The 17,810-nt window shown below is 40.8% G+C and overlaps 1 protein-coding gene across 10 annotated transcripts in view; it reads left to right on the top strand.

Annotated features, from left to right (window-relative positions):
* Positions 1-17,810, top strand: part of ERC2 (ELKS/RAB6-interacting/CAST family member 2) — an 869,430-nt gene that overhangs the window by 780,072 nt on the left and 71,548 nt on the right. For all 10 annotated transcript variants that reach the window (XM_036030928.1, XM_036030925.1, XM_028518656.2 and 7 more), the window contains one exon: positions 2,420-2,554. In XM_036030928.1, coding sequence (XP_035886821.1) covers positions 2,420-2,554 — 135 coding nt within the window. The remainder of the gene's footprint in view (positions 1-2,419; positions 2,555-17,810) is intronic.

Raw genomic sequence — 17,810 nt, 5'->3', positions numbered from 1 at the left:
TCTTGGGCAAGTTCTTTCCTTATTGACCATAGCAGATCTTATAAGTCCCTTTAGGCCCTTGGAATTCTATTAGAAGACACAATTCCAGATTTATTAGTTCACAAGTTCAAAAGTACAGGCTCTTAACAATACTGGAATTTTATGTGTGAACATTGAATTTCAGAATCTCCTACACAAGGGTAGGCTATATGAGGGAAATCTCAGTACTTAGTCAGCAACTGCCCCACTGACCTTCTGTTTCTCACAAGATGTAACTTGTCCATCGGGTCTTCTGATACTTGAAGTGTCCAAGTGAAGGATAGAAATGGTGTCAGCTGCCAAAGGTTGCCTGGGATTTTTAATTTGTTATTTCACCTCAATTTTATTGATTTTATCCATATAATGCATTTTTTTTACATCTGTTCTGGGCTGTTCAAATATTGTACACATTTCAAAAAATGAAATGAGTAAATCATGAGACATCCTTTGGCAGGTAGAATAGAGATGTGAGGTGTTTTCAAAACTTAACAGAATCAAAGCATGTATAAGAAAGTTATTTCTACCTGTTCGGCTGTTTGTCATTTTTGCTAGCAGCATGGCAAAGAGAAAAGTCTAGCGATTAAGAATTGGAATTCCCAGAAAACCCCCATGTTCTATGTCAAGAAAGAAGCTCTGGGGGCTGAAATCTATGCCTTGGTTGCAAATGGATATAGTAATAGTTCCTCCCAGGAAAGTTTTAAGGATAAGTTAGATTGTGCATGAAAAATACTATAAGAAAACACTATGCGAGGTCCAGAATTATTATCAGTGTATTATTTATATCACATAATAAAATTCCAACTGGCCTGAGGTTTTGCTAGCCTCTGACTTCTCACACTCTTAAAGTACTGATGGCTCGTTGTCATCCCTAGCTACCAGTGAGTTTGTGATGCCGATTCATGAGATATCCTCAACTCTCAGTGACCTTCTCTGGCTGGAAGTAAACCTCATCTTGCCCCTAGAAGGACAGCATCTGTCAGAAATCATGGCCCTTCTTTCCTTCTCTCATTGTACCAACATGCCTATGCATCTACATTTGCTAGACCATGTGCTAGATTCTAGACTGAGGCAGATGGAAGAAAGACAGACAGATAAATCCTTGGTTACAGAGTGGTAGTAAGCCAGAGGTACACATCCCCTACCCTCAAAGGTGCGGCCAGGAAAAGGCTGTGAGTTGGCCAGACCCAGACGTTAGCGGTGAGACAAGGTGGCTGGGGGAACAGGCAAAGAAAATATGTATCAAGAAGGGGAAATGCCTTAAAGTAAACAACAATAATAGTAATAATAGCATTTGACTTTTATTGTGAGCCACTGTGTGCCAGGTCCTGAACTGACGCTTGAAGTTCATCATTAGGCAGGTGGCACTATTAGTCCCATTTTAGAGTTGAGGAAATTGAGGCATAGAAATAGTTAACCAAAGAACTTATGTGCATGTCCCATGGACATGAACAATGAATAGAGTTTGCCTGAGGGATTGGGGGGTACTGGGTGGGGAAGGGCAAAGGGGGGAAAAATTGGGACAACTGTAATAGCATAATCAATAAAACTTGAATCCAGACAGTCTTATCTCTAAACCCACATTTGTAGACTTTCTGGACTGGATATTTTTATCTTCTTTTTTCCATGGTCTTTAGGTATTTTTCTAAATTCTCTGACTCTGTTAAGTCAGTTCACTGCTATGTTATTGCCCTGCATATCAAAACAATACAATAAAACAGTTCTATGGCCCAAGGGTTTTTACTATGACACCCAGTTGCCTCCTGTGGCAAACAGTGGGAAGTAAATTAGAGTGGTCAGCACTTCACCATTGACTTTGCTCCTTTTGCTCAGTTTCCCCCCAAAAGTTTCTGAGTTAAAATGTCCATAGCATGCCCATTTACCAGAAGTCATCATAGCAGCAAACCATCTCCATTAACATTTTTGCATTTGGCAGCTTTCTAGTGGATTTCTCTGCTTTGTCTTGCAAAACCATCATTTATTTGTGGCTCTGTATCTCCATCCAGTCCTTTCCCATTTTTCCACTTAGGACTTCCTTCTCATGCTTGCTTTAGAGTGTAGGACATGATTGTTGGCAGTTTGTGATCCTAAGCTTCCTCTGGATCTCTGTGATTGTTTGATATGCACCTTAGGAATTGTCCATTCTTTCCCCCTTTTAAATCATGTGGGAGAAGTACATTTACATCTACAAATGTAGGTCCAAGAACATAGTAGCTTCACAGATGTGACAAAGCCTCTTTCACCAAAGCATGGTGCATTCTTCATGAAGTGTCAATTTGACTAAATATAAAAATTTCTGGATTAGGAACAAAGGGAGCCCTCTAGGTGCTATAATGATGCCATGAGTCTCTTTGGCTGGTCTTCTAGCTCCTGATGGAATCTCCCCTGATTTTTGTGTGCACAGACCCAGAACAGAATGAAGCTGATGGCAGACAACTATGACGAGGACCACCACCATTACCACCACCACCACCATCACCACCACCACCGATCTCCTGGGAGGTCGCAACATTCCAATCACAGGCCCTCTCCCGACCAGGTCAGTTTCATTGCCGCTTACCTCCAGGACCCCTTTTACCCTTTGGATATTTTAAGATAAAATAAATAATCCTCAAGAAATAATAAACAGCATAAAGTGATACGTTCTTTGAACTGAAACTAATAGCTTTGGTATTTATTTCCATCACTCAAGGAATCTAAATGTTTTCCTTTCTCCTTCCTCTTTAAGGTTTTGTCTGTTCTTGTTTATGTTATGCATTTTCTTTCCTCCCCTCCTTTCTTCTTTCATAGATATGTCATCTATTGCTGGCTCAGTATCTAATGGTGGGTGACTTTGGAATGTCTTTTTCAGAGTTTTAAGAGAAAGCACTTTGTTTCCATGAGCTTGGCAACCAGAGAAGTTTTGAGTTTGCTGAGCGCTTTTCTAGAAAATTCCTTAGTGATGCAAATTAACAGTGGGGTAAAACAATATGAAAAAAATCAGTTTTGCTTGCGTTTTAGCCAGTGAAATGAAGGGGTCTGGTTTATTTGATTTGGACGGTATCTTCTCCTTTGACTAAGTAAAGCAAGTGAAAAGATGGATTGACAAAAACAATAATTTCCTGTGATTTTTAACTATTTTGCATTCGCCCACCAAATACAAAAACTACTTATAGCATTTGGTATTAAAACTCTTGAAGGTGAGTTTCACAGAAACTATTAAATTCAATGCAAACTAGCAGGATGATATAGTCAATATTAGCAGTATTTCTACCTTGATCATACTATTACCTTTTCTTTGTGATCCTAGTGTAACTTACAAAATTTCAAGAGGGGTAGGGCATAGGTAACAGAATACAATCATCTGGATAAGTGTGAATGCTTTTGTTATATATTTCTGAATATATATTTCTGAATGTGAGGAGAGGACTTACTGGAATTACCTATGTGAACAGGGCTTAAATTGTTTGTTGGAGGGAGAGGTACTTAATATGCTTCAGCTGGCTTGGCTTCCATTTTCACTTCATGTTACTCACATCCCAAAGGAGGTTAAGATTCTAGGTGTACAGGGGGAGTACAGAGGGATTCTAGGTGTACAGGGGGAGTATAGGGGGATTCTAGGTTTACCAGGAGTACAACTCCAGGGGGAGCCCTTTGTATAGTATATGACATGAAAAGGCTCCCTGGAGTGTGCAGTGAGGTTGCTCTAACCAGGAAGTCCCATACCCTCACCCCCAGCTTGGCCCTACCCTTGTACTGGGAAACATTTTTCCTCAGAGACCTCAATGCTGCAGAAGGTGTTCACACACAGGACACCTCAGTATCTGAGGTCAAGTACAGAAAGGCACCAGTTTGTTATTAGCTAAAAATTGGTCTCAATTTGGAGATCAGCATAGTGGAGAGAAATGTTATTTTTATGTCATTATCTTGTATGACTGTGGTTTTAGTTTGATTTGGTTTTATTTCTTCAGTTCTCATTCCTCACAGCCAATACCCTCCCCATAACATGTCACAGTATGACTGGCATCCTGCTAATCAGATCTCTTCATTCTCATTCTTAGTCCATACCCTTTGTTCCTTAAACTTCTCCCATTAGGGGTGAGTGTAAGGTTTTATCCGTGCTCCCAGAAGGCTTCCCCCAAGAGAAGCAGGAACTGTAGAAGCTGAAAGAAGGATTTGGAGCTCCATTAGGGGAGTGGATCACACAAGGATGTGTTGAGATCACAGACAGGCTTGTTTCATCACAGAGACACATATGCTAATATGTCCTTCTACCAACAGGGCAGCAGATCAAATTTATCTGCCTTGTGAATGATATTTCTTACAAAAGCTTATCTCTTGCTGCTTTCCCAGAGGTCTTTAATCATAAACTAGAATGCTTGCCTGCTTGGTTGACCCTCTTATGCTAGTCCACTGACATGAGAGGTTGTCACAGGGGAGAAATCATGGCTCAGGGGTGGTGCCCTTTCCAGAAGAGTTAGCATTCTTTGAGGAGTGTCTGGCTAAGATATGTCATCAGGACCTCTGACACACCTTTGTCAATGCTACTGTTTGGAAGATGGTGATGCCCTTTCACTTTCACATCCTTCATTTCAGTGCCCACTCTAAGCAACCCATGGACATGGAGGCAGATAATCCCATCCTCTACAGATGAGAAAGCCAGGCCCTGAGAGGATGGGGGTGAACTTGACCAGAGTCCTGCTGCTGGTTATTTGCTCATTCAACTAATACTTGGAGCATATATTCTGTGCCAAGCACTATGCCTTCAAGGAGTTTGCTGTCTAGTCCTGGGACAAAAATTCAGGTCATCTGATGTCTCATTTAATTCTTGTCTGGATCATGCCAATCAGAACATGACAGATAAAAGGTAGTTATAATTTAATTAGGGGCCAATGACTTAGGAAGTTATTCTGAAGTGGGTGCACCAGGAAATGACTTACCTTTGGCCAGGAGGATAATTTTTGGTTTTAAATTGGAATCAGCAAACTTATAAGACTCCTTTGCTGCGCTCTTTCAGTTAGAGGAGGAGAATTAAACAAGCCCTGGTACTGGTGTGCTGACGCTATCGATAGTAAGGCCTTTTTGGACTAGCTGTCCTAGGTCTGGGGAAAGGATGACCCCTGCTATACTGGAGATTTGAGATTCATTATCATCAACAACTCCTATCAATAGACGCATTGTTATAAATCCAAGTCCTAGAATGTAACAGTCTTAAAAGGCTGAGAAGCCTTTCCCAATTGATTAAAAACTGCACATAATTAATTGTGTAAGCCTATATACTAATAAGTATGGAGTGGGTTACTTCTCAGGAGAAAGTGACAGCCTTATATCAGTATGTGACAACACTGGATTCTAAATAACAGATGATTTGATTATGATTTTAATTAAATGTCCATAATGTACCCATGTTAACTGAGCTGATTTAAAGGGGAGACATCTCTTCTAGAATTCCCAATCCCTTTCCTATCAGTCTTCCAGCCCCAACTTTCCTATGGCCCTGAAGGTTGACAACAGTGTGTTCTGGAAGAGGGCCTACCTCTTCCAATGTCTTCTTGACATTGCCTTCTGTGATTTAATTACAGATCGAAACATGAAAATGAAGAAATATAAAAAATCTATCCCATTGCTACTTTTCCAGAGAAACTCATTTTTCCTTAGGAAATTCAATTTAAGTATTGCCAGGTTTGCAGAATTCGATTCTTTTTCCATTTTTCCCTGTCCCTCTCTCCTTCACTATGATTTTTCTTTCTCCTCAGAAGAAACTGAATCCAAGGGTTATAAGTCTAGACTAACATTTCCCAAAGTAACTTTTGGAACATTAGTCCCATGAGGATAGTCTTGTAACAAAGATTCAGTGGGCAAGGAATTTTGGGAAAGTGCTGCATATTATAATTCAATCTTGGAGAGTCTTGGTGCAATTAGCAGATCAAAGGACTGAAAAAGTCATATAAGAAAGAAAAGAAAGAAAGCTCTCCAATTTTATTTAATCCAGCATTTCCCAGATTTATTTGATCATAGAATCTTTTTTTCTTTCCTTTTCTAGTAACATCTGTGCTCTGAGAAATACTGTTCTCAGAGTATCAGGTGAAGAAAGAGACTACCCAGTTTAAAACATGGCTGATCTAGTTTCCAGCAGTGTTTTTCATCTTAAGGTGGAGTTTTGAAGTATTTCCCTTATGCTTTGCATAGCAGAAAATGAGAGTTCCCCTTTCATTTATTTCTTGGGATACCTTTATAAAGGATATAACATCTGAGAATGTGTTATGCCACCCAAAACCCAAAAGATCTGAACTCAGGGAGCCATTGTAAGGATGAGGACCCAAAAAAGCCAGGATAATCATAAATTTGAAGCCTCCCAGGGATTGAAAATGAGTGTGATGAAGACAAAGGAGGATTTGGAGAACATATAAGAGAAATCAAGGGTATGGCAATCCAACAGCCAAAAAGGAGCAGTTAATAGTTGGTGCCCTGTGACCCCCCTATTGGATGGACATAGTCATTGAATATGTCCAAATAGAACATTCAGACAAATCTCAGTAACACCTTTCGGAAATCCTTTAAACCAAGAAGCAGGCACAAGGGCAGACAACAAAAATTTCCCATGACACAAGCTACTGGTGAGCTTTGAGAAGCACCAAAGACCAAAGAACTGATGGAACATGCTGGAAACACATCAGTGATTTTATTTTTTGTGAAGTCACCAAGATTTATTTTAGGAAAACTAAGTGGAAGCTCAACTTCTCCTAAATGCCCTCTGTACCTGTCATCATCAGTATCATCTGTTATTTTTTTTTTAAGTAGGATCTTTCCTTGACTTATCTATGATGCCAAGCCTTTTTACTTTCCTTTTTCCAGGCATCATATGATTTTTATTGTTCCTGAAAAGAGTTATGTTTTATTAATCTCCTTCCAGTGCTCCCAGGTATGAACTAATCCCATGGGTAAGAAAAGCACACCATCAGAGTGAGCTCCACACTCCAGACAACTTAAAGTGCCAGGTCTTGGTCAAGCTGCCCTTTGGCATTCAGGACTCCAATTTCCGTACCTGGGTTTTGGGTTGGTGTTGGGCCCCTTTGGCTCTGAACTGCACTGTTTTGTTGTTGTCATTTTTGTTATTGTTGTTGTTTTGTTTTGTTTTTGTGTGTGTGTGAAAAATTCACTTCCATTTGTTAAAGCTTCTGCCACTCTGATTCTAACGTGTAGGGGCCTAAATGGCAAAGAACCTAAACATATTTTGGCTGGAAACCCCAGAATATGTGGCCACTTTCCAAGCCCAGAGCTCGCCTCTCCTCTTGCTCCTTCCTTTGGATGGAAATGCTCTCTCCCAGGAGTTTGGAATCTCAAGAAATGTTCGCTGCCTTGAAGAGGCATTTTGCATTTCACTTATAGAAGTCCCACTTCTAAAGAGGAGCCAGAGTCCAGGAGCATGGAGGCAGAATATTACTAAATTGATAATGGAAGGAGTTGGTCAAGTTTTATATGTTATCCATATTCTTTGTTTCATATTGCAAAGCACATTTATACCTGTCGGGTCTATAATAGGCACTCTGCAAACATCTGAGTGAGTTGTTTCCACAGCACCTCTGGGAACTAGGAAGAGCAGATGGAAGTATCTCTGCGGTAAAGAAAGAGATCTCTAGATAAAGAAACTGGAGCTCAGAAAGGTTGTTAGCTATCCTGAGTCACACCTCTGAAAGTCAACAGGCCCAAGATGAAAACCTGAGTCTCAGTCTGAGTGCTGTCCATTGGTGGCAAACCTCTTTGGATATTAGTATGGATGTACAAGCGAGGACCCCCCCAAACTAGAATTATCTCCTAGAGGGCAGGCCCTTTGTACTACAGGCTTCCTCTGCCAGGTGAGTGTTCTAGGAATCCACCTGTATCAGTGTACCAGCTGGTGGTGTTATGAGAGGCTGCATTTGGCTTCAGTGAATTTATTTTGAAGACTCTTTCATTGTGTTTGCCCATTTCACAATGGGTGATTTATGATCACACCTGCCCACACTGTGCTGTGTGTTCAGCAGTTTTTGACCAAAAATGACATGACCCCAGTACCCCACCTTCCCTATTCACTTGATCTCGCCCCAAGTGTTTTGCTGATGTAGAAGAAATGAAATAAAAATGTCAGAATCACTAAAAGGCATCAAACTTGATGAGTTCAAAAACTATTTTGAGCAGTGGAAAGGAAGTCTTGATAGATGTATTGAATCATATGGAGAGTACTTTGGAGGTGACTGAAGTTTAAACAAGTAAAATTAAATACATAATTTTTAAAAATAAATTATGGGTTTTTTGGATCCCCCATCATATTTGTGCAACAAAATGTTATGAATATGGTTGCATGGCTATAATATCAAGTTTTCCTCTAATGCAAATATCCTTTCTTTTCCCCATTAAATTGTAGGAAAATTTATTCTATTTTTTATTCTGATCAATGTTGAATTAAAATGTTATCTCCTTAGTTCTCTTTCCATTTGCCTCAGCTTTCATTTTCTTTATTTCCCTTTTTCTGTTTTATTTCATTCCTTTCATTTTCCTCCCATTTCACCTATTCCCCTTTGCTCTTCTCTATCTCCATTGTCCTTGAGCCAAACAAAATATGTCTTCTCCCAACTCCCCCACTGCCATGTAATCACCAGAGTGAGATTCTCAAGGAGTGGAGAGCATGGCACAGAGAGGGCAGGGGGAGTCACTCTAGGTTATAGGAGGACCTTGGCAATGGCTTGCCAGGACACGCATTCCTTTGTTCACTCACCCTTGAGCTTCTGCACACACAAGGGCCTGGTACAAGCTAGTCCCCCTGAACAAAGTTAAGGATGCTTCAGTCGGCCAAAGGCTGCCATCAGATCAGCTAGGGTTTTCTGAGTACTTGCAGATAATGGCAGGAAGTAGGTTTTCATTTTGCATCTTTAACTTTAGGACAACTACTCAGCTATTTTATTCCTAGAAAATTAATTGCCCTAGTCATATATATTACCCAGTCCACTTGGCAATTTCTAAAACCCAGCTGTAGATGTGAGTGGCCTTTGGTCCTTTCTCTGCAGCTCCTGGTTACCATGTGGTCCTGGCACATGTTGGCTTTCAGCTGAGATGTGAGTCTGTAGTGCTGGACATCTTTTAGAGCACTGAATGTCCAATTCCATTTCCTGTTGAAAATCCTTATAGAATTCTGTTTGGGATACATGTCATTCTGCCATAAGCCATCAAATAACTTGCTCAGACCTAGATTTGGCCTTCTTTCAAGAGAGAGAACATGGGTCAAATATACAGACTGTATATTTAAGATACAACAACACAATCCCAATGAGCCCACTCATGCTGATTGTACCTGGGCTCTGGCCCATAAAGGCTTGGCTGTCCCCTCGTCCCCTCTCCCCTCTTCCCACAGGCAAAAGAGGCATAAGGTAGAGTTAGCTCAGAAAATAAACATAAGGTTCTTACCCTTTCACCTTCCCACCTTTGTCCACATTGTACACACCCGAGCCTTGGGTACCTGCTTACAGGTAGAACGAGTTAGTGTCCTGCAGAGCATCCCCATACAAGGGAGGTTTCCAGCCACCCCTACAATCAGGTCCTCTTGAGGTGGTAGCTGGAAGAAGGTGACAGTATTTGCAAGCCACATGTGTTTTTTGGCCTCAGATGTGTGTGGTAAATCACCTCCCTGCTTTTTTCCTCCTCTTCTCAGGGACCTGCATTTAATGTTTGGTCAACAAGGAGTTGGTGGAGTCTCACCCTCCACCAGGAAAATGAAAGGGTCCCATGAGCCCCCTTGGGGCCCTGTTACTTCTCAGTAAGCCACCTCAAGGCCCTCAGATTCTACACTTACCCTCAGCCCCTGTGTGAAATGCTGGACAGGGCTTTGTGATTGATGCCCTGCTTTCTGTGCACTTTCACCAACAGATTAGCCAAAGTGCAGCCCTTTGAATTCTAACAAACAGACGAGGGGTTTAACTTGCTCCATTGCCCCCAGAAGATGGATTCTGTATATAAAGTTGTTATTTCTAGCTTTTGCTTAGGGAGGAAAAAAAAAATTTATTTTATGTTTTGAGGTTAAATGAATGTGGGATAAATGTATACATAGTGTCCTGAGTGTATATATGTATGTATCGCTATATGTCAGATGAACTGAGGACTTTTCCACATATGGAAGAATTTCTCAAGATCATGTTTAACTAGAAATTTCTCTCCCTAACTTCCCCTGAGAGCATGTTTGAATATACATTATATATACATATATATGTTCGTGTGTGTGTAAATACATTTCCATGTTTCCTATATAAAAGAAAACTTACCACATATCAGAGCTTACTAAAGTATTCTTACAGAGCAAGTAAAGGAACAGAACATTTTAGCTCCCGTAATTTAACCTGATAAGAAACATTACGTGTGTTAGGCTTTTAATACCTGTTTCTCATCTGAGCTGGTTTATCTGAAGCTTGCCGGTTAAGAAGCAACAGAAACAACAAAGTGGTTTGCATTGCAAACCTCACTTCCTGGCCCACGTCTTGGAAGAATCCTTGGGTTTTGGCTTCATGTGGGGACGAAGCCTTCAAATTCAAAAACCCAGGAAGAAACCTCTGGTTGGGCTGACCCTTGCTGGATGGGGGAGGGTGCAGAGATGTTAAGTGTTCCCACTCCTGGGTCAGTCCTGTCGGAATCAGAGCCAAGGTGTCCTGGGGTGTTTTCTGGTACCTTTTGGAACAAATCTTGTGAGCCTCTTGCCTGTTTTCTTTCCTTTTTAAAAAGTCAATTGATTAATCTTTAAAAACTGAGATATAATTGTATTTGGTCTTAGTCATACAACATAATGATTTGATATCTGTATATTGTGAAATGATCACCAGAATAAGTTTAGTTAACACCCATTACCACCCATTGTTACAAACTGGGTTTTTTTTTGTGATTATTTGCCTCTTTTCTGAGACTTCCTTTATCATAGACTAGATTGGAAGATGCTGTGTTTAAAACACAAGAGATTCTTTTTTTTAAGTACTTGAAATAAAAAGATAACTCAGATGTCACTGTTTGCTTTATCCCTTAAAGACTACTAAACATCCCCAAAGCTACTAAAACACGAACCAGAAGGTATATGCGTTTTCTCACCATTGGGAAATAAAGGTGCCAAGTTACTGTGTTTAAGAGCAGGAACTCTGGTCCTGGCTCTTAAGAGCAGGAATGACCTGGTCCTGGTTCTCTGTGAGGCCACAGGTGAAAAGGAGTAGGACAAATGTCTAAATTGTTGTCGAGGGAGGTGCTTAACTACTCCTGCCTCTGGAGCAGTTACCTCCTCACCCAACCATTACAAGCCACAGAAGAGGACAGGTGGTAGCGGGTGACACACAGCCTTTGGGAAGCTGGCTTTGCAGATGAACAGGTTACTGCCAAAGCTCTTTAATCTGGGTTTGATTTGATAAACGCTGCCAGGTAGGGTCCTCACGGATGGGAAAAGGCAGAGCTGCTTAATGCATTACGATCTTCTTGTTTAAAAAAAAAAAAAAAAAAAAAAAGGATTTCCCCTTAAAGGAGATTTGAGCCTATTAAGAATTCCAGTCTTACTCTATTTTGGTAAAATCCCCCCACCCCACCCTTTTAGTGATTCCTCTTAGTTTTAAACCTTGTTTGTAGTATTAGAGTTTCATTAAGAGATTTGTTGCAGTATCCTTTGAGTCAACAGGGGTTTTCAGACACAGCCTGCACTCCCCAGCTTCTAGGTATAACTCATCTTGGCAACATCAGAGGCTTGATGAGGCTTGATTCCTTTTCAACTTGCTGCTTTAATCCAGTCCCCATTTGTCTACGAGGCAGCGCTGTAGCTCCCCCATTGAAAGGAGGTGGCCAACCCTAAAACATCTCAAAGCAGGGAAATCCATTTTCTGTTGCTAAACACCATTGCTTCTCCTTTTTTTCTGGAACTGATGTAATAAGGATCATGTTTGACTTACACACTCCAGGCGCTCACCACACTCTGAAGATAACAGGACAGCAGAGCAAAGAGAATCAGAAACATCCTTTAAACATACACTGCACACACACAGATTCGGAAAACTGCCTTCCTGCAGACAACAGCATTCTAAAAATCGTTTCAGCTTCTAAATATTAATGATCTGAATAAACTCTAACTTTGAACAGCCCAGAGATGCTAAAATGTCTAAGAATGGTTTTATACAGTATCACATTCTTTTCACATGCATGCTGTCTTTGGCCTTGGTGCAAAATCACATAACTTGTTGTAATAGTAACAAACTATCAAATGCTACCAACAAGGGTGGTGTGTCCAGTTCTATTTGCATATGCTTGTAATGTCTACAGAGTGGCTTAATTGACATTCTCCAATTTAATGCATATGGCATCCTCATGAAGCGTTAGGGGCAGGATATGATCCCATATTCTTTTTGAGGCCACAGAGGGAATAAAGGGTCAAGGGGCCAGCGGATATGGTTGCCCACTAGCCAGGAAATGGCAGAACCAGATTCATGTTAAAAACACAATTTTCACTGTGTTTAACAAAGCCAAGCCTTAATGACTGATGGATGAGGAAGTGAAAATAAAGCCTGTCTCCACCACTACCCCCTTTTTATGGTTATCTGGCAATGGCTCAGCTTTTAGCAGATGTTGACTTTGGGCTCTGATACGATATTGTTGGCCAACGTAGAGCCTCCCAGCATTTCTATCTTCAGTTGGGTATCTTATATCTTTCAGCTGAGAGAGCTGGAGCCATGCACCAAATACCAAACACCGGTTTGTCAGAATTATTTTGCTTGACGGAAATAGAAGGCTCATTTCTATGTCACCCCAAAATGATGGTCCAAAAATTTTAAAAGTGAAGGAGAAAACTCCCCAAGCCTCTCTAATGTTCTCAGTGGCTTGGCAAAAAGGACTCAGATGGCTGCCCTTCCTCAGGGTGTCCTTGTGAGGTGAACTTGCTGAGAAGAACCAACCCAGTGTGTCATAAAATATGGGTGTCTCCCATCATGTTTCCCTTCCTCCAGTGACTTCAGCTTTCACCCCCTGGGATTAGAAGAATAAACCAGGGATGCGGCTGGTGCAGTGACAAAGGAGAGGGAGCCATGCTTTGGAGAAACAAAGATACACAATCGGGCCGAGCCTCAGGAACTCTGAAATCCAGGCCATTCCCTGTCAGAGGAGTCCAGTCAGGCAGAAAGCAAGAATCGAGCCTTATATCCTTCCTCCTTTGGAAATATTTGTTAAGTTCCCAGATCTGAGATGTTGAGTGGCAGTGTGAAGGGGCTGAAAGTGCCACCTTCTTCCTCAGGGACCTTGGAATTTGTTTGGGTGCTATTGACATTCCTGTTTAAGGGACCCATGTTCTTGCATGGGAACTTCTGTCTTCCAAGAGCCAGAGGGACCCAACTAAGTTGTATCATCCAACACCAAGATCTTCAACAGCTTGGGAAGAGGCATACAATACCCAAATTATTCTAAACTGAGCTCAGCAGAACCAGCAAATGCCTTCCGTAGTCAAAATGAGCTCTTCTTTCTGCAGCTTCAGAGCATCCATATCCGAAAGGGTAAACCTTTGTGGCCAGACAGACTGAAATTTGACCCTGCTCCACAGGTCCTGGCCAGGTGTCCTTTGGCAAGTTTCCTGAACCTTCTCCCTGAGCCTTGCTTTCCACATCTGCACAAAAGCCTGCCAACACCTGTGTCACAGGGCTGTGGCGAGACTCAGGGAAGAAGCACAGAAAGTGTCATACTGTCTCTAACCTATAGCAGGTGCTGATACCTGTTGGCTGGTGTCTAGCCCAGGTCAGAAATAAGCCAACATGTATATTTAAACAGAGCCCCAACTGGGTGTCTGAAGACAGATAGGACTTTCCTATTATTTGGGGGAACTTGTCTGCAAATGGGCCCTACAGGCTATACTAAATACAAATCCAGTAAGAGTTCATGGCCATCCCTGACCTCATCACCCGAACAAAGACATCCATCTAAGGGCTAAGCATTCCAGGAGGCAGGAGAGGTGAAAGACATGAATGAGAGGTCTTGACCCTGAGAGAAAACTTACTAGTGCCATGAAGAGGCCCAGAACCCCTGTTCTCCAGGTTCCCACCCATTGTTTCCCTTTATACATGTATCTGTCTGTCCCAGCTCTGGCCAAACCTTTAGTGGGATATGCCAAGAAGGGTTGCTCTGGTGAAACCCAGGTACAGGACACATCATAAATCCCATACTATGGTCCTGCTTTTGGAATTTTTGCAGCCAAAATTTACAGAGCCCTGGGGCTTGAAGTTTTCTGAAAGTGTCAGAGGAGCCCCGAACTGAAGTAGGGGCAGGGGCAGGTCTGGTGACTGTCTCTGCTATGACCAGGACAGCCTCCTTGCATCTCTTCCCATGTCTTCCTGACAGAGATGGCAGCTGAGTTCTCACAGAGGCAGTGGGCTGATTTGAAGGTGACACTTCCATAATTTTACTCTCATTTCCAGGTATGACAGGTATGACACCAAGGCCCCCATTAGGAACCTCATCCTCTGATTTCAAGAAGAAAAGCTGCATAGCAAATCAAAGAGAACTGCCAGCTTTTGTTTTTGTTTTGTGTTGTTTTTTAATATCCAGTGATGGGCTGGGGCTTGCCTGCTGTTTTACTGAATACTTCAAAATAGAGACCAATTAAAGGTTTACTCTGGGCCATTCATCACATCAGATCATAGCATTCCTTCCCAGGGCTGCTTTGCTGGGGCCAATAAATGCCCCCACAACAGTGAGTCTCCTGTCTCATCAGTGACAATTCTGTCCTTTGCTGTTAGATCTTGTCATCAGCATGGCCCCGTGAGTGGCCATCTGGTGAGGAATTTTATTTTATCTCAGTATTTACAGAATCCCATTAGGGCTCAGCATCTGGGTTTGCAGATTTACCATCAAGGCCTCGTATCATCTCTGAAGCCATAGATACATCCTGATGCTATTTGGTAGTTAAGCCTCCTCTCCCTTCAAAATTTGCTGTGTGTTGTGGTCACTGGGCTCTGGGCTTCTGCCCACCTTGGATGTTCCCATCCCTAGATGCTATGGACAAAAGCACTTGGATGACTGAAGGACTAGAGGCCTTCTTTCCATCCAGATATTTTGGCAACTCCTGGCACAGCCATCACACACAAAGGACACCCAAGGGAAGAAACAACAGGCAACATCCAGGAGAGCCAGTACAGAGTTGATTTAGAAACAGAAAAACAAGGAGAGGAAATAGACTCTCTCAGGATGGATGCATTGTAAAACTCAAGTATTTCTGAATAACTTGGCATAAAGTTAATGACCAAGTGATATCTATCTGTTTCTTATTTTTGGTCCCCAATTATACATTTCTCTATGGTAAGATTGCTGAATAAATCAATATTTGCATCCAGAGATGCAGTCAGGAGTCAAACAGCTGCGAACGTTTGGCAATACTTGGAGCTCCCTCTCTGATTAGCTTCTGCATTTTTGTTTTTTATTCCCTAAGCAGACACTCACTCTGACCCAGATCACTTGGTGATTAGGGTCAATTCATGTTTAAGCTTTGAAGATTAGAGAGAACAGAAATGGCTGCCACTTCCCTTTCTATTTTCTTTTAAAAACTTTAAACTTTAGAAACTAAAAACTTGAAAAATATGCATAATATTACAAGTTCACTCAAGGAATTTATCCACGTTTCTACCATGTTAAATGTTAGCAAAGTTTATATTGGACTGTCATATTTCTTTACTTTATTCACCAGCTTACAAGATGTCGATCTCAACATCTGGTTTTTAATAACCCTCGACATCTGGGAGCTCCTTTTTATTCCTATGGTGGACGAGGCACAGTAGTGATATTGGCAGTGTATATTTTCAAGTTACGATTCCTGTCTCATTCAATCATAATTAATTACCACTTTTTAATGTATTTAATTTGCTAAAAGTGATTTGCATTAGACCACATTTCACTGTTAAGAAAATAGTAGTAGATTTTGGTGGCAGTAGCTTTCTTCATTTCTTTCTTTCTTCTTTTTTGAAGTTTAAAACCCAGTATGAATGGATTTGAAACAAACTGAATGTATCCATGCTATTGCATTTTAAATGCAAAATGAAATAAACTGCTCTGCAAGGAAAGTGATTTTATAGTCTTTTAGAAGCAGTCAGGAGAGGCTGTAGGCTGCATTGCAGCTAAAGTGTTGTTCTGTTTTGTGACTTTGGCAAATCATAGCATCTCTCTGTGCCTGGGGTTTTCCTATAGCAGTAACTCTGCGGGTCAAGATTCCCTGGATGATGAAAGTTTCCACCTAGAGAAATGTACTTTCACACCCCCAACCCCCACAATGTTCTGCACTGAATTTCAAGGGGTTGCTAGAACCCTTTAAATCCATTTGTGGATGCTATAGATTTTTCCTTCTTTACTAGCATAAAAAGGGACATCAACTTTGCTTTTCTCCAAGAACTGAAAGGGAGTTTAATGAACATAAAAATACATGTTTCTCAAGTGATGTAGGGAAAAGATAATGTTTTGTTTTGTTTTGTTTTTCTTTTTTTCTGTCAGGAGTAATTACTAGACTGCATAGTGACAAACACAGGTAAATTTTACATGAGAAGACTCAGCCAAAAATATCTATTGTACCTTATTTTCCCCAGAATATTTCTATCTAAACTTTCCAGTGCAAATTGTCCAATTTTGCACTGTGTCCAATTTTGACTGTGTGCAAATCCCCTAACTGACTCCTGTCATTCAGGGACTCTTTAACCCTCTGTGATCCATGGACTCTTTTGGCAGTCTGATGAACTCTCTGAACCTCTTCTCAAAATGATACTTTTAAATGCAGAAAATAAAGTATGAATAGATAAAAAGGAAAAAAATTATGTGAAAATTCATTTCAAGATCACAGATATAAATCTTTGAGTAGATGAAAATTACCTTTTCCTATTGGTAAGATTAGACTGAACTGCATGAAACTGCTGTTTTCCTAGATCAAAAATGGCCAAGTATTGGCATTTTCATATGATTTAACCTAATAGTGCAACAACTTAAGCAATAAAAGATCCAGTAGTAAGAAAATGTTCCAAGTTATTTTTTTTCTGGTCCTGGTTTTTAAAACAAAGAATCATGTCATGGCAAAACCTGGTTTCATCAGGGATTTATTAAAAGACACCACTCCCAAATCTGTGTGAGACCAGGACGTGAACCACTCAGTCCTCAACATTTTGTCTATCCTTGCAGTAAACCATGAGCATTCCTGTTGCAAATGGAACCTTGTGGTGGTGGTGGTCCTATTTTAAATTCACTTCTGTCTTCAAAGGTTGAATTTCCCTGCCTATCTGCCACTTCACTAAGTGGGGAAACTCACCAGAGCCATTCTGGAAATGTTTTCAACAACAAGAATTCAGACCAAATAAGTTTCAGTTTATCCACAGTTGAATACAATTTTAAGTTAAACAAAATTTTCTTTCTATAAGCATTCTACTGAATGGAAAGTGTACTCTCTTTTCTTTGAAACTTATTTGATTGCAAATGTATAATCATCCCATGGCAAGCACATTCTCCCTTATGCTGAGAGCAAAATAGAACCTGACAAATCAAGAAGATCACAGCCCGGTTTGAGTCTTTGTGAAATAACCAGTGTGAATTATCACCTGCTATAAAAGTAGATCTTTTTTTAAATTCTTCTTCAGCCTTTATTGATACTTTAAGCTTAAGAGAAATTAAGGGTATTTGATTACTATAATTACTTCTCTGCTTACTTAAAAGGTTTAATCTACTCCTTAGGCATATGCAATTCTGATTGCATGCTTTCCAAAAAAATAATCATCTGCTAATGTAGACTAATTTTAATCTTCTAATCCAATCTTGACACG

Source organism: Phyllostomus discolor, chromosome 7 (assembly GCF_004126475.2).
Source record: "Phyllostomus discolor isolate MPI-MPIP mPhyDis1 chromosome 7, mPhyDis1.pri.v3, whole genome shotgun sequence".
NCBI lineage: Eukaryota > Metazoa > Chordata > Mammalia > Chiroptera > Phyllostomidae > Phyllostomus > Phyllostomus discolor.
This window is presented reverse-complemented; position numbering and strand designations above follow the sequence as displayed.